Source organism: Amblyomma mixtum, chromosome 5 (genome assembly GCF_055824585.1).
Source record: "Amblyomma mixtum isolate Tamu chromosome 5, ASM5582458v1, whole genome shotgun sequence".
NCBI classification, from domain to species: domain Eukaryota; kingdom Metazoa; phylum Arthropoda; class Arachnida; order Ixodida; family Ixodidae; genus Amblyomma; species Amblyomma mixtum.
Window position 1 is genome coordinate 156,173,360 of NC_143016.1, and position 18,625 is coordinate 156,191,984.

At 48.4% G+C, this 18,625-nt stretch overlaps 1 protein-coding gene across 1 annotated transcript in view; it reads right to left on the reverse strand.

Moving 5' to 3' along the window:
* LOC149344228 (uncharacterized) overlaps positions 1-13,326 on the reverse strand; it is a 38,247-nt gene extending 24,921 nt beyond the window's left edge. Inside the window, exons 1-2 of the mRNA XM_089547182.1 lie at positions 12,427-13,326; positions 11,518-12,096 (exon numbers count right to left, since the gene is read on the reverse strand). Coding sequence (XP_089403308.1) covers positions 11,518-12,096; positions 12,427-13,326 — 1,479 coding nt within the window. The remainder of the gene's footprint in view (positions 1-11,517; positions 12,097-12,426) is intronic.
* Positions 13,327-18,625: the final 5,299 nt, after the last annotated feature.

Consider the following 18,625-nt stretch of genomic DNA (forward strand, 5'->3'; position numbering starts at 1 on the left):
AGTGACGTGCTCGTAGAGCAAATTGACATCCCCTCCACCCTCCTGAAATATTTAGTTGGTGTGGTTTATTACCACCCTTCTTCCCGCATCTCACTCGTCCTTTTGTCTTTTTACAACCCCCCTGTCACTTCCTCTTTATTCTCTGCTCTGGGCAAATTCCTTCACTCTCTTTCTTCTACCTCCCATCTCCTCTTTGGTGGTGACTTTAATGCCCCTCACACACTCTGGGGCTACCCACAAACCCTCAAACCCGGCAGCCTCCTCCATTGTCTGGCCCAGGAACGCCACCTCACTCTTCTTAGTACTCCTGGCTCTCCTACTCGAGCGGGCACTGCCTCACAACGCCCTACGACACCCGACCTCACTTTCTCTCGTGGTTCACTTTCCTTTCACTGGCAGGTGACAGCCGAAACTCTGCTAAGTGACCACTTTCTCATCCATATCACCACCTCTCTTTCCCACATCCCTCGCTGTCATCCGGTTATTCACACTGACTGGCATGCTTTTCGCACTAATCTCGCCTCCGACTCCTTTCAATCCTACGACGACTGGACGTCGCGCATCTCTGCAGCGCTCACGTCCAGTAGCCGTCGCGTTCGCTCTCGTTGCCCAATCCAAGACCGAGATGCTCACATTCTCCGTTTATGGCGTCGCCGTAAACGTCTTCAACGCTCCTTTCGCTTTCAACCAAACAATGCCCAACTTTCCTCCCGGATCACTGCTCTGCGGGCCGAGATCGTCGCCCACTGCGCCTCCCTCGAGCACTCTCGTTGGAGTGCTCTTTGTGATGGCCTTGATTCTTCACTGCACTCGCGATCCGCATGGTCTCTCTTTAAATCCCTCCTTGGCACTAAGCCTGCCCTTGCTCCCACTCTAGCTAAAGCCCTCACTCAGGGAACTCCCTCCGAAGTTTTTGATCAACTCGCCTCTCTCTACCTCCCACCTCCTCTGGCACCCTCATACCCGGTGTACTCAGGTGGACCTAACCCCGATCTGGACCAATGCTTCACTCTCCGGGAGCTCGAATCTGCTCTGCCTGCTAATGCTACACGCTCGGCTCTCGGTGAGGATGCCATTACGTACACCACACTTCGTAACCTTCCTGACTGCGCCAAAGAATTCCTCCTTCAAACCTACAATGAGGCCTGGGAGAGCGGCTGCTTGCCGAGCTCCCGGACATCCTCCCTTATTTCTATGATTCCGAAGCCGGGCAAACCTCCCTCTCTCTCTAACCTCCGCCCATTCTCCCTGACGTCGTGCGTTGGCTCTGACTCGCCTCTCTGATTTTCTTGAGGCACGGGAGTTCTTCCCCCATTCTCTCATTGGCTTCCGACGCCGCGTGTGTGCACAGGACATGTTTCTGATTCTCCAGCAAAGGTTCCTGTCCCCTACACCCACTCAAATTTACGCACCTGTGATCGTCGATGTTCGCAAGGCCTTTGACGATGTTTGCCACGATCACATCCTTTCTCAACTCGCCTCTTTGGATTGTGGCTCCCGCATGCACTCATATATCCGCTCATTCCTCTCTAAACGTGTGGCTCGCTTCGGAATAGAAACCCACTGGTCTAACCCACACCACCTCACCCGTGGCACTCCTCAGGGTGCTGTTCTCTCTCCTACCCTTTTCAATCTCGCTATGGCCCCTCTCGACTCCCAGCTGGCTGAAATTCCCGACCTGCATCATATATTTTACGCCGATGACATCACTCTCTGGTGTTCATCTGGCTCTCTCGGTCACGTACAGGACACCCTGCAACGTGGCCTAGATCTCATCGACTCCTTTCTCACCACCGCTGGCCTCTCTCCTGCTCCTGAGAAATCCGAGCTTCTCCTTCTCAACCATTCCTCCTACCAGCGCTCACACAACCACTTCGTCTCTCTCCACCTTTCTGGCTCTCCCATTCCTATCGTCACACAGTGCAAAGTTCTTGGCTTCCCTTTGCATGCGGCTAAGAATGTGCAAGCCCTCCACCGCGCTGTTATCACCTGCCACTCTGTAACTCACCTCCTGCGGCGCATGGTCACTCGACGCTCAGGTCTCCACGAGGCTCACGCGTGCCGAGTTGCCCACGTGCTGGCCCTCAACAAGGTCTTGTACTTTGCACCCTACGCTTCCTTCACTCAGACTCAACTTAACGCTCTCGAGACTGCCTTTGTGGGCCTCTACAAGGCAGCTCTCAACCTCCATATCACTACCTCTACCACTAAGCTCTTTGCCACAGGCCTCTTCCATCCTCTTCGTTCTCTTCTCAGTCTCCATCGTGACTCGCAGCTTGCCCGGCTTTCCCTTACCTGTCAGGGTCAGTGGTTATTGACTCAAGCGGGTATCTCGCCCATTCCAATCTCCCCGTTTACCTCTCCTATTCCCACCCTCGCTCCCAATCTTCGTATCCTTCCCCTCCCAACCAACATGTCCCCCGTCCTGCACGCCGGATGTCGTCATGCGGCCGCACAGCACCATTCCCCTCTCTTTGATACCCAGGGTGTAGCTTACACGGATGCCCCCTTCGTGGCTCCTCGAGGTTCCTGCGGCTACGCCCTGTACCATCCACACCTCCCTGCTCCTGAAACCCACACCAGCGGGCCGTATCTACACCCTCCAGACGCATTGTCCCTCGAGGTCCTCGCCATTGCGCATGCCCTCCAGTCATTTGCCCTCCTTCCCTCTCTCCAAGAGTACACAGTCTATTCAGACTCACAAGCCGCTATACACCACATACAGAAACGCTCCCTGACCCCTTCTCTCCAACAGGAGGTCAAACGAGCGGTCTCCGCACTGCAGCCTACCATCGTTTTCCTCCGCTGGGTCCCTGGGCATTCAGGGATTGACGGCAATGAGCTGGCCCATCAGCTCGCCCGCGACACACTTTTCGGGGCACCGTTGATCCCCTGGCCCAAGCCCTCGGAGGACGGTGGGAGACTCACCCTTCGCCGCACCATAAAAGAGGTCTACCTTGAGCTCCGCCTCGACAAACGCCTTTACCCTCCCCCTCATCCATCACTCATGGTGCCGGAGTCTCGCCTTCTTCGGCACATTCAGATGAATGCAGTTATCACCCCGTCCCGCCTCTTCCTCTATCGCTATCGATCGGACCCTTCCTGTCCCAACTGCCCCTGTATCTATGCGGACCTGGCCCATTGCCTCTTCTATTGCCCGGCTGCTCAGCAGTCGGGTTCCTTCCCCCCACCCTCTCTATCTATCACCACCTGGCTCGACTGGCTTGGCGCTGAAGGGGAAGAAGAACAGCGGCTGCTGGTCGCCCAGGCGGTCGACATGCTCGGCCTATAAATTATGGTCGATTAAAAGTCTTTTACTACTAGTACTTACTTTTAATGGAGCGGCTTTTCAAACAGCACGTCCGGTGAGATCCAGTGAGTACCGACATTGCGAATTGCAGTCGATTTCATATGACTTTAGCAACCATTTTGTAATTCACATTTGCCAATGTAATGGGTCTATAACTATCTACGAAGCGCAGTTTTCCTTCATCAGTGGTTTTCGGCATTAGCAATGTGTGGATTTTTGTAAAAGACTGAGGAAGGGCTCCTATATCGAACCCCACCGTGAACACCCCCTCTGGACAGGAGCGAGAACAGATTTAAAAGCCTTGTAAAATTCGCCCGAAATTACGCCAGGACCAGGCATTTTTGAGACAGGTAATTGATCAGTTGTATGGTCTACCTCTTCCTGCGGAAAGCAGCCGCTAATAACAGAAGAATCGTCTTCTGATAAAAGGCTCACTAAGGTGCTGAAATGCACCAAAATTTCGAAATTATGCGCATCAGGAAAAGCAGAAAGTAAATCTGTTTAATGATTCACTAATACGTGCATCTCCTGATTTGTACTGGTCACTAATTTGCCATTGGACATCATCCTCGAAATTAACTTTGCAGTCGCACGACGGCACGCATCAAGCGAATCCTGTCGAGTCGGTTCCTCACGTTGCAAATCACGCTAGGTACGACACCGAACACTGCCACCCCTATAGCGTGCTGTATCAAATGTTTGTAACTCATATTTGAGGTTAGCAAATTCATCCTTATAGAAGCCAGGTCCTTCGCTTTCCAGTTCATACAGGTTGTGCAATTTTTCCTGACTGTCTTCTTCTCAGGAAGTCTTAGGGAATCTAAGGAATCGATCTACAGAGGACCTGTTTTTGCGTCTTAAAAAGCACATTCGGGAGGCGCACGCAAATTGCCATATTTCATTTCGGTATTTTTTGAGCTAAAGAAAGAATGACACAACCTGGAGTTAAGGAATTATCCAAGATCTTGTCAAAAGTGGAATTGGTGCGAACATGCTTCACTCTGTTGGAGTCTTTTTTTCGTGCCGCAGACTGGGAAGCACTCTTTCTGACTTTTTCTTTCAAGAAAATGGTGTACCACAAGGCACTGTGCTAAGCGTGACGATCTGTTCCCTCACAATAATTTCAATAACTAATATCGCCCGCCCACTGCGCAGTACTCATTGTACGTAGATGACTTACAAATAACCTTCTGATCATGTAACTTTGGTAGCAGCAAACGGCAGGTAGAAACAGCTATTCATAGTCTTGCAAATTGGGCTAATCAAAACGGGTTTCGATTCTCTCCTGAAAACAACCGTTTGAGTTCGTTTCATACGCAAGCGAGGCCTGCTGCCGCAACTATTCCTCAACATCAATGGTAAACCCATACCTGTGAAAATCGAACACAAGCTTCTTGGTTTGCTATTTTATACAAAACTGATATGTGGGCCGCACATTAAACAGCTGAAGCTCTGCGCAAAGAAAGCAACAAACGTACTGAAAATTCCGCCCCAGAAGACACTGGGTGCCGACAAAGTTTGCTTACTCCGGCTGTAGCAGTCATTAATTCACTGGAAGATGGACTATTGTTGTACTGTCAATATTTTGGCCCGACCGTCCACTTTGAAAGCCCTAGACCCGGTTCATCATTCTGGATTAAGGATTTCCTTGGGTGCATACCGAGCGTCACCTATTCAGTGCCTGTGTGTGTAATGCAATGAACCATTCTTGCAATCACGAAGAATGTTCTTAACTCTCACATACGCACAGAAGTTATTTCCATTGTCGGATCACCCCTGTAAACCTAGTGTCCAATATAAAGATATGGCGATTCTTTTCCAAAAGAAACCAAACTACAAACCTACGATATGAATCAGGGTAAATCAGACTTCAGAATCGCGCGAATTTGTCCTTTCCGTAGGACATATGCTTCAATATGAAAATGGCGTTCCACCTTGATTGAAAAATACGTGCAATGTAAATATACATTGGTCAAGCACAATAATTAAGTAGCACCTCCGGGAGCTATAAAAAACTAGTTCCAAGAAATTGAAGAAAAATACCACTATCTTTTAGAATTTCACACGGATGGCTCCAAAACACATGACCGTGGTAGCGCAGCTGCTCTGCAGAAAGCTTCAGGTGGTCATTCTATCACCATTAATACAAATGGAAGTGTGTACTCTGCAGAATTGTATGGCATATTAACGGCGATGAAAATAATAATGAAAACAATAAACAGGCACTAGTGTCAAGCGACTCGAGAAGCGCTATGACCGCAATTATTTCCAAACAAAGATATAAAAAACTCTTTTACTATAAATCCTTCGAAAACCACATCAACCTCTAATACGGGGTTGCAGCGTGGACTTTTTGTGGGTTCGAAGCCATTTTGTTATTGCTAGCAACGACCTTGCTGACTCTACAATAGAAAATGCAACCGTGAGCCGTACCTGCGAGATTAGAATTCCTTGGCAGGGCTGTAAAGGAATAATTAAACGAGCGTTAATGTCGAAATGGCAGTTCGATTGAAACAGAGAAAAAAATAATAAATTGCATCTGGTGAAACGAAATGCAATTGCATCTGGTGAAACCAAAGATTTTACGAAGTCATACATTCAAGACTGCGAATGGGACGCACACACACCTGGGGAAGGGGACACACACACAGCCGCCTGAATTCGAGCATTGTAATGGCTCGCTTTCAGTTATTCATATTCTTTTAACTTGTAGATTTTATAAAACTCGCCATCGCGCGCATTTTCAATAATTTTATGAGTGTCACATACCATTTCATCTTTCTCTTTTATTAGGAGATGACCCCATTATACCATTTGACATGCATTATTTAAATACAATCGTAAATTTAATCAGCATGTAAGGTCCAAATTTCGGTCAGCATAACTTTTCAAAACGCTACCCTGGCATTCACAAGAGTGTGCAGTAGCCCAGCACGCTGGGAGGGAACTCCTCGTCCTATGTCACAGGAACTGTCGCTCGACATTCGATTCAGCAGAGCTGAACCCCTGTTATGTTTTCTCTTCTTTACTGCAGACGTCACTTTCTTAGGATCTATTGCTTAAGTCATGTGAGAGCATGGTGACATCACTGAGGAATTTCGTGCCCTGGCAACATCACCTATACACTAGCAAGGCCTCTGCAACATGGCTGGCTGCGTCACGGTGGATCTCTCAGCAGTGGCGCAGCCTGCCATGTTTTAAAGGCCTTGCTTGTATTTACGTGCCATGGACGGCGACAGACGGCCAAGAGCGGCTTTTGTGATAATGGGACATGTCATGCTTCGCAAAAATGAGCACCATGATATGCGCCCGTGAAAGGGGGAAAATGAGAAACAAACTGAACGCCTACAGTTACACCCGAAACAACTCCTCACGGAAGAGCAATGCATTGTGGCATCAAAATATACTAAAAAAAGCAGATAGATGCATTATTTAAAGCATACTTTGAGTTTATACAAGAATAGGAATTATCACATCAGGCGTTTTAGCATAGCGCATTAAACAGCAAAAGTCTGCCCAACGGGATTTCTTGAAAAACCCTTATTGAAGTTTTACCTGACTACCCAGTCACCTGATATTGTTACCAGAGGAAGGAGAACCTAGCCCCGAAGCACATTAACACATTTCAGTCGAAGGCTATGTGGTTAAAGCGCTTGGCTGCTGACCCGAGAGAAGCGGGTCCGAACCCAGCTGTGAAGGTCGAATTTCGATGGAGGTGAAATTCTAGAGGCCCGTGTACTGTGCGATCTCAGTGCACATTAAAGGTCCCCAGGTGGTATAAAACCTCCGAAGCCCTTCACTACGGCGTCTCTAATAGCCTGAGTAGCTTCGGGACGTTTAACCCCCTTATTCGAAGCCAAACCTATGCACATTTCAGTCAACTAGCTTGCGTGAATGCGCCGGAATAAATGTGTTTCCGCACACCTTGTGTGTGTGTTGTGTTGGGTTTAATGGCGCATAAGCGACTAAGGCTATCATGCGCCAAGCTCAGGGTATAAAAATTGTTTTATATAAAATGTTATACAAAAGTCTAAATGAACGGAGGTGTAAAGGGCCTAAAAAGTTAATTCGTGAAACCTAGTAAAAATATAAGACAAAATTTTAAAAGAGACTTATGGTGAATGCTTTAAAAAGGGTAGGCAACCTCAGCAGCCATCCTTGGCTGTGCAAGGATCTCGAGGTCCCCAACCGATAGAATAGTGACCTCAGCCGTCTTCTCACGACGAAAGGGTGGCTGAGGTGTGGTTCGAAAAAATTCGCAAGTTGTAAAAAACTGACCATTATTCAGAGTTTCGAGAGTACATTGGATTCTCTTAAAAAGTTAAAAACGCTTGACTTATCAATAAGAGCTTCTTCACCTATAATCAATGACGGATGAAAAGGGATGTGCTGGTTGTGAAAGGGGGTAAAAAACTTGTTTCTCAGTGTTTCAAGTTCTGTGCATGAGATTAAGATATGAGTTACTGTCAGTTCATCTCCACATTTTTCGCAAGTAGGTTTGTCTTGTTTTGTTAGTAGAAAGTTATGGGTAAGGTGTGTGTGTCCAATACGTAAACGACATAAAATAACTTCAAAAAAGCGTTCCTGATGTGTGCATGATTTCCATTCTCCTAATATTGGTTTTATTAAGTGTAGCTTGTTATTTATCTGACTATTCTATGTGCTCTACCATTTGTTCCTCTGTCTGCTCTGAACGAGTTTCATGCAATCCTTGTGTGGCATGCTTCTTTTCTGTATTTCCTTGTTGTGGGCTTGAGCAGCGCATGCGTCCGCTCTCTCGTTACCATCAATTCCAACATGGCTTGGAACCCAACATAATTTTATGTTATTCCCTTGTGTTACGATCCTTGTTATGTTCTGTAACACCTTACCTATTGATGGCATGACTGCATTTCTGGACTGTAGTGCTTTCAGTACACTGAGGGAATCTGTGTAGATAATACTGTTTTCGATGTTCTTGCTTATTATTTTCTCCGTAGCAAGAAACACAGCATAACACTCGGCTGTAAAAACTGATGCACACTGAGGAAGCCTTACTATTTTTTCCCAGTTCCCTTCCACTACTGCACTTCCAACATAAACTGTACTTTTCGATCCGTCTGTGTAGAACTCGGTGTAGCTATCATATTTTTCCTTTAGTGTAAGGAACTCTTGTATGATGTGTTCTGCTGGAGTTTGTCTCTTGTTGAACTGCGTAAGACATATCACCGACCGATGGAAAACTGTACAAGAGGCAAATGCGTGGCTACGTTCTGCAAAATTTGGTAATGTTTCTGATGGGTCGAGTTCTCTGCAGATCTCCTAAAACCGCATTAGCAAAGGCCTGGTTGCTTGGGGCTTATTTGCAAATATTATTCGAGAAGGGCATGTTGTGACGATTGAATAACACACGTGTTTTGTTCGCGGCCTAATTCTAAGAATGTATGAGCATGTAAGTGCTTTTCTTCTATCTTCTTGTGATGGCTCATTTGCTTCAACATGAAGGCTCATTACTGGAGACGTTCTGTATGCTCCACAAGAAAGCGGGATACCTAGATTATGAACTGGATCTAATCTTTTTAGGTATGAAGGTCTTACTGAACCGTACACTATACTCCCATAATCTAGACATGAGCGCACTAGAGAACGGTAGATATGATGGAGACATGCTCTGTCAGATCCCCAGCGTTTCCTTGAGAGTACTTTAAGGATATTCAATGCACGGGAGGTCTTTACTTTCAAGTTGTTTATGTGCGGAAGAAATGTAAGTTTTTTATCAAATGTTATTCCTAAAAATTTATGTTCTTGTTTTACCGGTAGTGTGGCTCCATTTAGGTGTAAGTTCGGATCGACCTGCAAGCCTCTTTTAAGCGAGAAAACAGCAGCCACTGTTTTCTGTGGAGAGAACTTGAACCCGTTTTTGTCTGCCCAGATTGCTAACTTGTTTAATGTGAGTTGTACCTGCCTCTCACACGTTGGCAGGCTAGAGCACGTGCAAGCAATCTGAAGGTCGTCGGCATACACGGAATACATAATGGAGTTGGGAATTATTTTCGCTATGGAATTCATTTTCACGACAAAAAGAGTGGTACTTAGGATACAGCCCTGCGGTACCCCATTCTCCTGGACAAAGCTCTTCGAAAGGGTTGCACCCAGGCGCACCTGAAAAGACCGGTCTGACAGGAAATCCTTCAGGCTGTTCAACATCCTGCCCCGGATGCCAAGATCTGCTAAGTCGCGTAGAATGCCATATCTCCATGTGGTATCGCATGCCTTCTCCATGTCAAAGAAGACTACCAGACAGTGTTGTTGATGTATGAACGCCTCTCGAACTGTGTTTTCTAAGCGGACGAGATGGTCAGTTGTCGAACATCCTTTCTTAAATCCGCACTGGTGGATGTCAAGGAGTTCGCGTAATTCAAGAATGAACATAGGGAGGTGGGCGGCTGTCCAGGTTTTAAGAACGGCACGATAACTACTTTTTTCCAAGCCTCCGGCATCCTTCCGGACCCCCATATTTTGTTGAATAATTGCGAAAGTGCCCCTAGAGCAGCTTCAGAGAGGTGGGCAAGCATTTTATAATGTACACCATCCGGGCCAGGTGCTGTCTGTTTACCGGAAGAAAGTACGTTTTGGATCTCCTTAATTGTAAATAATATATTGTATGTTTCGTTTGTACTGCCAGTTGTTGGAAGTTCCTGCTTTTTAGTTCTGTTTTTGTGTTTTAAGAATGACTGTGTGTAGTGTGAAGAGCTTGAAACGTCAGAGAAATGTTGTCCTAGTATGTCAGCCTGTTCATCTATACTTGTTTGTGTTCCAGGGGTTGTTAGAAATGGTACTGTAAAGGGAGTGAATTTGCCGTCTAATCTACGCACCTGTTCCTACATCTTTTTTGATCTAATCGAACTATTCATTGATGAAGCATATCTCTGCCATGAGTCTTTCTCAGCACTGCAACGTACGCACCGAGCTTTGGCTCTCGCCTTTTTAAAATTTAAGAGGTTCTCATGAGTCGGATACCTTCAAAACTTACCCCAAGCTCTATTTTGTTGCTGTTTTTCTTCCTTGCAGTCTTTTGTCCACCACACTTTGCGATTTTGTGACACCACTCCTGAAGACTGCGGAATAGCTAACTTTGCGGCAGTTACGATACAATTTGTGAACAATTCGTTTATGTGGTCTATGCTTAAATTTTCTAAAACTATATTTTCAAAGGTGGCTTTTGCTCTAAAAAGCTCCCAGTCTGCTAAATGCAGCTTCCAGCTTCGCGGCTTTGTTGGGATTATTTCTGGTGAGGAAGTTAACGAGATTAGTATTGGGAGGTGGTCACTGCCATATGGGTTGTCAATGACATCCCATTTAAAATCATTAAAAATAGAAGGTGAGCTAAATGACAAATCTAAAAAGGTCATTTTCCCCGAGGCAGGGGAGCAGTAGGTGGCTTTTCTTGTATTTAAAAGACATGCATTGTTTGTGAGGATAAAAGTTTCCATTATTTGACCCCTAGAGTCACCGCGCTCGCTTCCCCAAAAAGTGGAGTGAGCGTTGAAGTCCCCAACTACTAGATACGGTTCTGGAAGTTCATTGATAAGTTCTTGTAAATCGTGGACTGTTAATCTAAAATGAGAAGGAATATATACAGAACGGATGGAAATTGTTTTATAGCTGACGACACTGACCGCAACGGCTTCAAGTTTTGTTGAGTTTGATTTCTCGAGCAGGAACGCCGCTTTGTACGATAATCGCGACGCCTCCAGAGAGTCTATTTGCCTGCTCACGATCGCATCTGAAAGTTTTATAATGCTTCAGGATGTTCATATGTTGTGGACCTAGATTGGTTTCCTGGAGACACAAGGCTACGGGTGACATTGACCCTAAAATATTTTTTGTCATCGTAATTTCTCAATATTCCTCTACAGTTCCACTGAACTAGAAAAGCCATGTTTATGGTTTGGGGTAGGAACGACGAGGGTTTACTTATGTGCTGGGGTCGTTATGGTGGCTCTGCCTTTTTTTCCGCTCAAGAGAGCTGTTCCGCCGCTGTAAAGCAGGCGGGCTGGGAGTTTGGTCCATCACCTCGCAAGAGGTGCTGGACGACCGCGGTGATGACGCGGGTGTGTGGGTGTCAGGCCTTTCTCGCTTAGCCTCGACAGGACTTGGTCCAGACTTTGCGCATGCTTCGTAGTGTCTTTGCCACTGACAATAATGTCGTCAAGGTAAACACTCACCCCTGGAATTCCTGCTAGTGTTGTCTCCATCATACGCTGGAGGATGGCTGGCGCAGCAGATATTCCGAAAGGCAGCCGGTTCACCCTGAACAATCCCTTGGTGGTGTTGACGGTGAGCAATGCGGCTGTCTCGTCGTCGACCGTTAGCTGCTGATAGGCCTGGTAGAGGTCAAGCGTTGAGAAGATGGTGCCGCCACGCAACTTTGCGAATACCTCGGCTGTTGTCGGTAGCGGGTACGCCGTCTTCTTGACCACTGCGTTTACCGTGCTCCTGTAGTCGCCGCAAACGCGAAATGTGCCGTCCCTTTTGCGCACCCACACTAAAGGTGTGGTCATCACGGCATGTTGCGTCGGCTCCAGGATGCCTTGCTTTTGCAGACGGTCGAGCTCTTCCTTCATTGGCTCTTGGTAGGCTAGAGGTACTGCACGTGCCTTACAGAACTTTGGCTTTGCGCCTTCTTCCAAGTCCAAATGAACCAAAGGTCCCACGTAGCCGTCGATGTCTTGCCTGAATACATTAGGATGGCGTGCGAGAACCTCCCGGAGCTTTTCACTTTGCTCAGCTACCTGGTTAATTCCCTGTACGCAGATGTTCAGTGCCGAAAACCAGTCACGTCCAAGCAAGTTGCAGCCAGTTCCTTTCATCAACAGCAGTGGTAGCACACATTCCTTTGATTTAAATCGCACACGAACTTTTGCCGATCCGAGGGTGCGAAGTTCCTCTCCCTACCAAGTGCGTAAGTCAAGGGGTTCTCTCGAAAGCTTCGGGGCGTTAGTTGGCCATGTTTGGTGGTAAACAGCCTCGCTGATCAGAGAACATGATGCAACCGTGTCGACTTCGAACGTTAGGTGCCTTCCCTCGACTTCAGCGTCAACAAGGTATTTGGGGCAGGGTTTTCGCCCACTTACTACGTGAAGCTCGATGCATGGATCGCTGTGCGTAGTGTCGTTGCCCGTGGACTGAGCGTTCACACTGTGCGTTCCTTGCCCGGTGTCAGACTTGCCTCCCTTGCTTTTCTTCTTCCGAGTGAGGCAAGCGTTCTCGATGTGACCCTTCTTGGAACAAAAGCGGCATTGCGCCGTCCTGAACTTGCAGGTAACAGCCTCGTGCCAGCCGTCACATCGATAGCAACGCCGTTGCTGCGGTGCGTTTTTGCATTCCTTTGTGGGTTGAGAAGTCTTGTGCACTTCTGCGGAGCTCGTCGCTCCCTTGAGTCCTCGCTGCAGCCTTGACGCACTTTCTGATGACAGTGCCAGGTCCAAAGCACGATGAAACGTCAATTCTTTCTCCGCGAACAGTCTCTGTTGCAGGTGCTCGTCGCGGATCCCGCACACGAACCTGTCGCGAAGCATGACGTCCTGGGGCAGCATGGTGGGGTTCGTTACGACGGCTGTATGGCTTTCTGTCGGAGGCGTCGATGTTTCAGACGTTGTCGTTAGCACCCCAAAGTTGCAATCGGCTGTCAAACCTCTGAGAGCTGCGACGTAGCTGCTGATCGATTCCTGCGGAAGTTGGTCACGTCGCTGGAAAACGTACCGGCTGTACAGCTCAGATGGTCTGGGATCGAAGTGCTTCTGGAGAAGTGTGACCAGATCTTCATAGCTGACTTCTCCAGGAGTCTTCGGTGCGACCAGCGCGCAGGCAGTCTCGAAGGTGTCTGCTCCGCATAGCGTCAGGAGGAGCGCGCGCTTCTTTGCACCGTCGCAGACGTCATTTGCCACGAAGTAGAAGGTGAGGCGCTGTATCCACGATGACCAATTCTTGCCGTTAAAAGGCTCGATGCCACCGTGTAGTCCTCCAGTAGCCATCGGTGACACTTCGAACTGCGTGCGTTCTAAATCCTACTTCTCGTCGCTAGTGTTAATGGTTGTGTTAGTTCGGGGCATGGGAGCCCCGCATGCGAGGAACCTCTCAACACAGTTGCTGGGTGGAGACTGGAGGGTTTATTGCAGTAGAGGGAGAGAGAGAGAGAGGCGAGTGTACAAGAACGCACTTCCGCTGCTGTGGGAGCGGGATGGTCACGGCATGGTGCCAGTCAGGGGGAATGGGGGAATGCATTAGTCGTCGGGGCTGTAGGGTTCAGATGTCGTCGGGGAAGACGCCTGCTATAGCTTTTGTGGGAGCGGCCGGCCCGCGCTTGTTTCTTGGAAGCGGGCGGTGAGTATGCGCGGAGGAGGCAAGGGCTGCTGAGCGGCCTTGCGTCCCTTGGCCGACGAACACGACACAAAACACGTTTCAGTCATTAAAGCATAATGTTCAATCACTTGTAAACAAATATCCAAAAGGTTTTTTTCCATCTAAGAAAGAATTTAAAAATTATTTCTGTAACCTCAACAGCACTTCTACGTTTAACCCTCATTTGTTGTGTATTGCCTTAGTTGTAAACTAATCGTCCTTTGGCCGTGTGTAAGGAGATAGCGCCACCCAGCGTCGGTTGTGGGGCAGAAGACGAAAAAGCACGAGGAGCGCGTGCGGAGGGGAACGGCGGAACAGGTGGAAGAGGATTACGTGGCAGAGAAAAGAAGAGCGCGGTCGGCGACGGACGCGGACGAGTTCTGCTGGCTCCCCGAGTTCCGGGCTTGGGCCTCAGCCGCAGACGACCGTGCCACCAGACCTGGACATCCGTCGTAGAGAGCCTCAGCCAGCAGGCCCAGGCGCCACTCTTCTCCGTGCATCCGTCACCTGCTCCAGACAGGCCGCCTCTGGCGCCTACGTGGCGTACCCGGGCTACCTCACCTGGGAACCGTGCTGGGAGTTCACAGACGCTGACGCTGTGGCAGCGTAGAAGGCCAACGTGGGAAATGCCGGTAACTGTGCGTCGACACTGGGACGCCAAAAGACTGCCTGACTACCCGACACCCAGCCAGTCCTTCCCGCTGATGCTCGTGTAAGAGTGAAGTAGTGTGTCTTTCCTTTTTTACTTTTTTTTCCTGTACTTTTCGCGAGGATTTTGTTCTGTACTCCCGTGTGTTTTTTTCTTCTTGTTGCGTTGCTCGCTTGTGTCCTTCCTCTTTTCACACCAATACCGAAATTAGAGTTTCCTTACCTACAAAAGCCGCCTCGTTTATTTCTTATACCTTTAGTGTATGCGTCTGAACGCATACATTCAACCTGCGATCTTCCACTTCCTCACACCGTGTGCTTCCATGTCAACAAATCATTTTTCTTTATATTTCTATTGTCTCACTGTTTCATGTGTATGTATGCTTTTCAAACCTGCTTCATTACCCACACATTTACAATGTGATTTCTGATGAGCGCAGTTTCTTTTGTTTATTTATGGCGACTGCTGTCTTGTAAGGTGGCCCCTAGACCTTCGTCAAGTTGCTCTGTGCAACGTTTAGTCCAGGGGACCATTCAGAGTTGGTATGTGTACCGCTCTGAAAAATAAACGAATTGAATTGATCTAGCAAGAAATGTAATATTCCAGGAGTCGAAGACGGGAGTCGGGTGGTAGCTTTGCGATGGCGTCATAGGTCACTTTATCGCGACCGGGAAACATGCGTCTGGTTGATTCCGCAGTAGCTATGGATAGCTCTTCAACTGTGAAAGACAGGACCAACGATGGCAATAATGCCTGTCGGATGCCTCACTGACTATGTGCAGAGTGTCGAAGGCCCTGACCCCACTGACAGAAGTTTGCAATATTCTTGTGACTTCTTATAGAGATTACCGTTCCTGCACAGAGAGTCCAGCGAATTGGGTGAAGCTGTTGGAGTGGCGTGCGCATACCTCTAACAATCCACCAAATTTTTGTTACTAGTTGGTGTACATCCAGCGGAGAACAAAAGCCACGCCATCTTTGCCGACTGAAATTTCTGCGACAGCGTCGACTGTGTTTTTGTGCCCGTCTGCAGGCACGGAGGTCTTCAATGTTTTTTTTTTGTGCGCATAGCTTTCTTTCAGCTCACCTTCGAAGACCGCGCAGCCTTTGAAATGTTCCATCATTTGAAGGTTGGCTATCATTTTTAGCTGTAATTCGTGCACTCTGTCTCATGCAATGAGCCCTTTTAGATCCCAATTCCTCATTCCGGGTTGCGGGAGTAATTCCTCTTGCAGCCTCTTTGTATGCATCCCAGTCTGTAGACTTTTTACGGAATTTCTTTGGCGCCGTCTGCGCGCGGGCAGCTGATGTGAAGACTGGTTAATGGCTACTTCCACGTTTCTCCAAATCGGTGCACCAGCAAAAATTTTGGGCAAGTGAACTTGTTACAAGTTGTCAGGCCTCGAATGTAGGTTATGCTGCCATCATTTAGGGGCTCAACTGAATATGTCGAGAGAAGTTCTGCAAACTTGGCACGTCCGGAACATGCATGTAAGCTGCCCAAAAATTCATTGTGAGCATTAGTCTCCATAAATAATATCCCGAGAAGGCGTCGTCGCTATCAAGTTTTCAAGCTTCGGAGCGTCGATTGGTTTGCCTGACTCAAGATGTACTACAATGAGAGTGTACACTTCTCTGCCACTTAGCGTTACGGCACACACGTATTCGTTGTCACTGTGAGGCGGAACATCGAAAAAGGAGGCCGGGATATCCTTGCGAAAGCCTAGTAGCAATCTGCTAATCTTATGCGTCATCTGGGCGTTGTGAATTTTGAAAGCGGTACCCGTGCAGAGGAGACGTGCGATTCAAAGATGGTTATGAAAGGGAAGTGGTACGCTCGCACGAGCTGCTGAAAATCGTAGAGTTTCGAGCGTAAGCTGCGAGCGTTCCAGTGGAAAATTGTGCATGTGAGAAAGATGTTGTGGATTTTAGCTGTGATGAAAGTGTCGCTGCTGAAGCCATGATTTTTCATGTCTGATTACGCCCCTGCGGAGCGTAGGAGATGAAATAAACAGCTGTATTGCAAGGAGAGTTTCTAGTTCTGGTAGAGCCTGTGGCGAAGGGTTAGCGCTGCCAACAGCCTTCATGGCTGCTAACTGCATCGGAATCAGTAGGCATGTGATGTCGTGTTCAGTGCTTCCGTTTTGCTGCCTTTCAGTGATCGTTCTGTCGGGTTGCGGCGCCTTAGCCTGAGAGCGAGAGTGGGCGTTTGTTGGGGCTTGTGTCGAATGCTCCGACAGCGTTGAAGTAGGCGATGTATTGGCAGACTTTCCGCGCTTCTTTCTTGCAACTGCCGTTGCTGCATATGTGTTTCTAGTTCTCTTCTCTTGCTGAATTGACGCATTTTGGTTAAGGTCGGGCGTATTCGTGAAAACCACCTCAGGGTTAGGCGATGACCTATATCGGTTGGGCGGGTTCTCTTTAACATGCTTCATACAGCGTGCACGCGTAGCATTCTTTTTAATGCCCCCAGCGTTTGAAGCTGGGTGCGGGCCATTGCAGTTCGCGAACTTACGTTGCGATCTCAATATGTATGCCTTGTGTGAAAGGGGGTCAGCACAGTGTTTGTGGCGAATAGGGCCAGTGCAATGTCTTGAGATATGGCCATGCCTCTGAGATTTGCAGAATTGTGTTGCTGCCCCAACATAGTCAGTTACAGGGTAACTGCAGAATCCAAGCGTTGAATTTTAGGGAGCGGTGAATCCTTGGGGAATCCGAAGATAACTGTTCTACGAAGTAACTCTTTGAGCTTGCCACCGTCTTCCCGAACGTGAGCGGTGAGCCTCCTTGCTGAGATGACGCATTGGTTGTGAAGGTAATCGGTAGGTCTTCGTTTAAGTATGTGTCTGGGACATTCTGAATTTTTCCATAATTAGCCACGTATGAGTAAGGAACGCCGGCATCCACAGCAAATCCATCCAGTTTAGTGACGGAGCGCAGATGGTTCGCGGAGTCTAGTGTTGAAAGTGTAACCATGAGGCTTGCATCCTTTTCAATATGATGGCCGTTAATTTTTTTCTTCAGCCGACGTTACAACTGCCGATGGTATGACGTTGTGGTTCACTTTCCCAAAGCTTTCTCTTTTCATGGGAGGCCTGAAGACAACATTATCACCAGGAGCTTTTTTTGTCTTGTAGGATAAAACCGTGAAGGATTCCTGGTCTATCTTATCTTTATTATGTCTCAATGCCTCGCAGGTGGCTTGTTCTTCGCGCAGACTCTTGTTTACTGAGCCCTGGTCTGTGGCTGGATCTACAGTGGTGGTGGTGGTGAAAACTTTTATTTTGTGAAAAAGAATTTGGGAGCCACAGAGTGGCCCCGCTACATGGTCGGCGTCCCTAGTCCGGGACACCGCACGACGAGGCCCCATCTCTCGCCCATTTCACCAGAGCCCTTTGGGACTCAAGCGAGGAGCAGTTGAGGAGGGCAGTCTCCCATGCCTCTCTGGAAGGGGTAGGGAAAGGGGGGAGGTGGGGATTTTGAGTACATGCCCACACCATGTGGAAGATATCGCAGGTCTCCCCACAGTGTGGGTATCGCCCATCCGTGTTAGGATCGTAATGTTTTATTATTGCAGGACAGAGTAGAGTACCTGTCTGCAAGCGCCTTAAAGTTCGTTCCTCCGACTTACTCAGCCCTTTTGCAGGGGCCGGGAAAAGGCGGAGGTTGTCGCTATAATGTGGTAATATTTCCCTGAATCGCAGCAGCGGCTAGTTAGTCTCCGAGCCAGAAGAGCTGGGATGAGGAGCCCGGTGAGTAAGCGCTCGGGCAGCCGCGTCAGCGGCCTCATTACCTCGTAAGCCCTGGTGGCCAGGAGCCCAAATGGTTCGTTTGGGTGTTGGATCAGTGGCAGTTCGTCGTAGAATACAAGCAGTGACCACCGGAGCAGTGATTGCCACTGCTTCCATGAGTGCAGCACGAAGTGCAGCCGGCGTGGATGTTCCGTGTCGGCGCGGGTGCGGCGCCGGGAGCCGAAAGCATCGCTAGACATACTTCCCCCGGTGAGCGGGGAACCCCAGGTCGTCACACGAGGAATATAAAAACCTGAAGAGATCTAGGAGTACTTAGACTGAGAAGAAACGCTCAGAATTGAGCACTGACCTCAGAAAGGTTGGATGGTTGGCCTCAAATAAAATGGCACGTACCCACTACGGGGGAGTGGCCAAGACACAGTCGGTGAACTGATGGAAAGAGGAGCATTTATAGAGGAAAAGGAGTAGTAATAGGGTATAGGCTGACAGAGTGGACGACACAACGACAGGGGACCTGTTAGCTGGAAGATC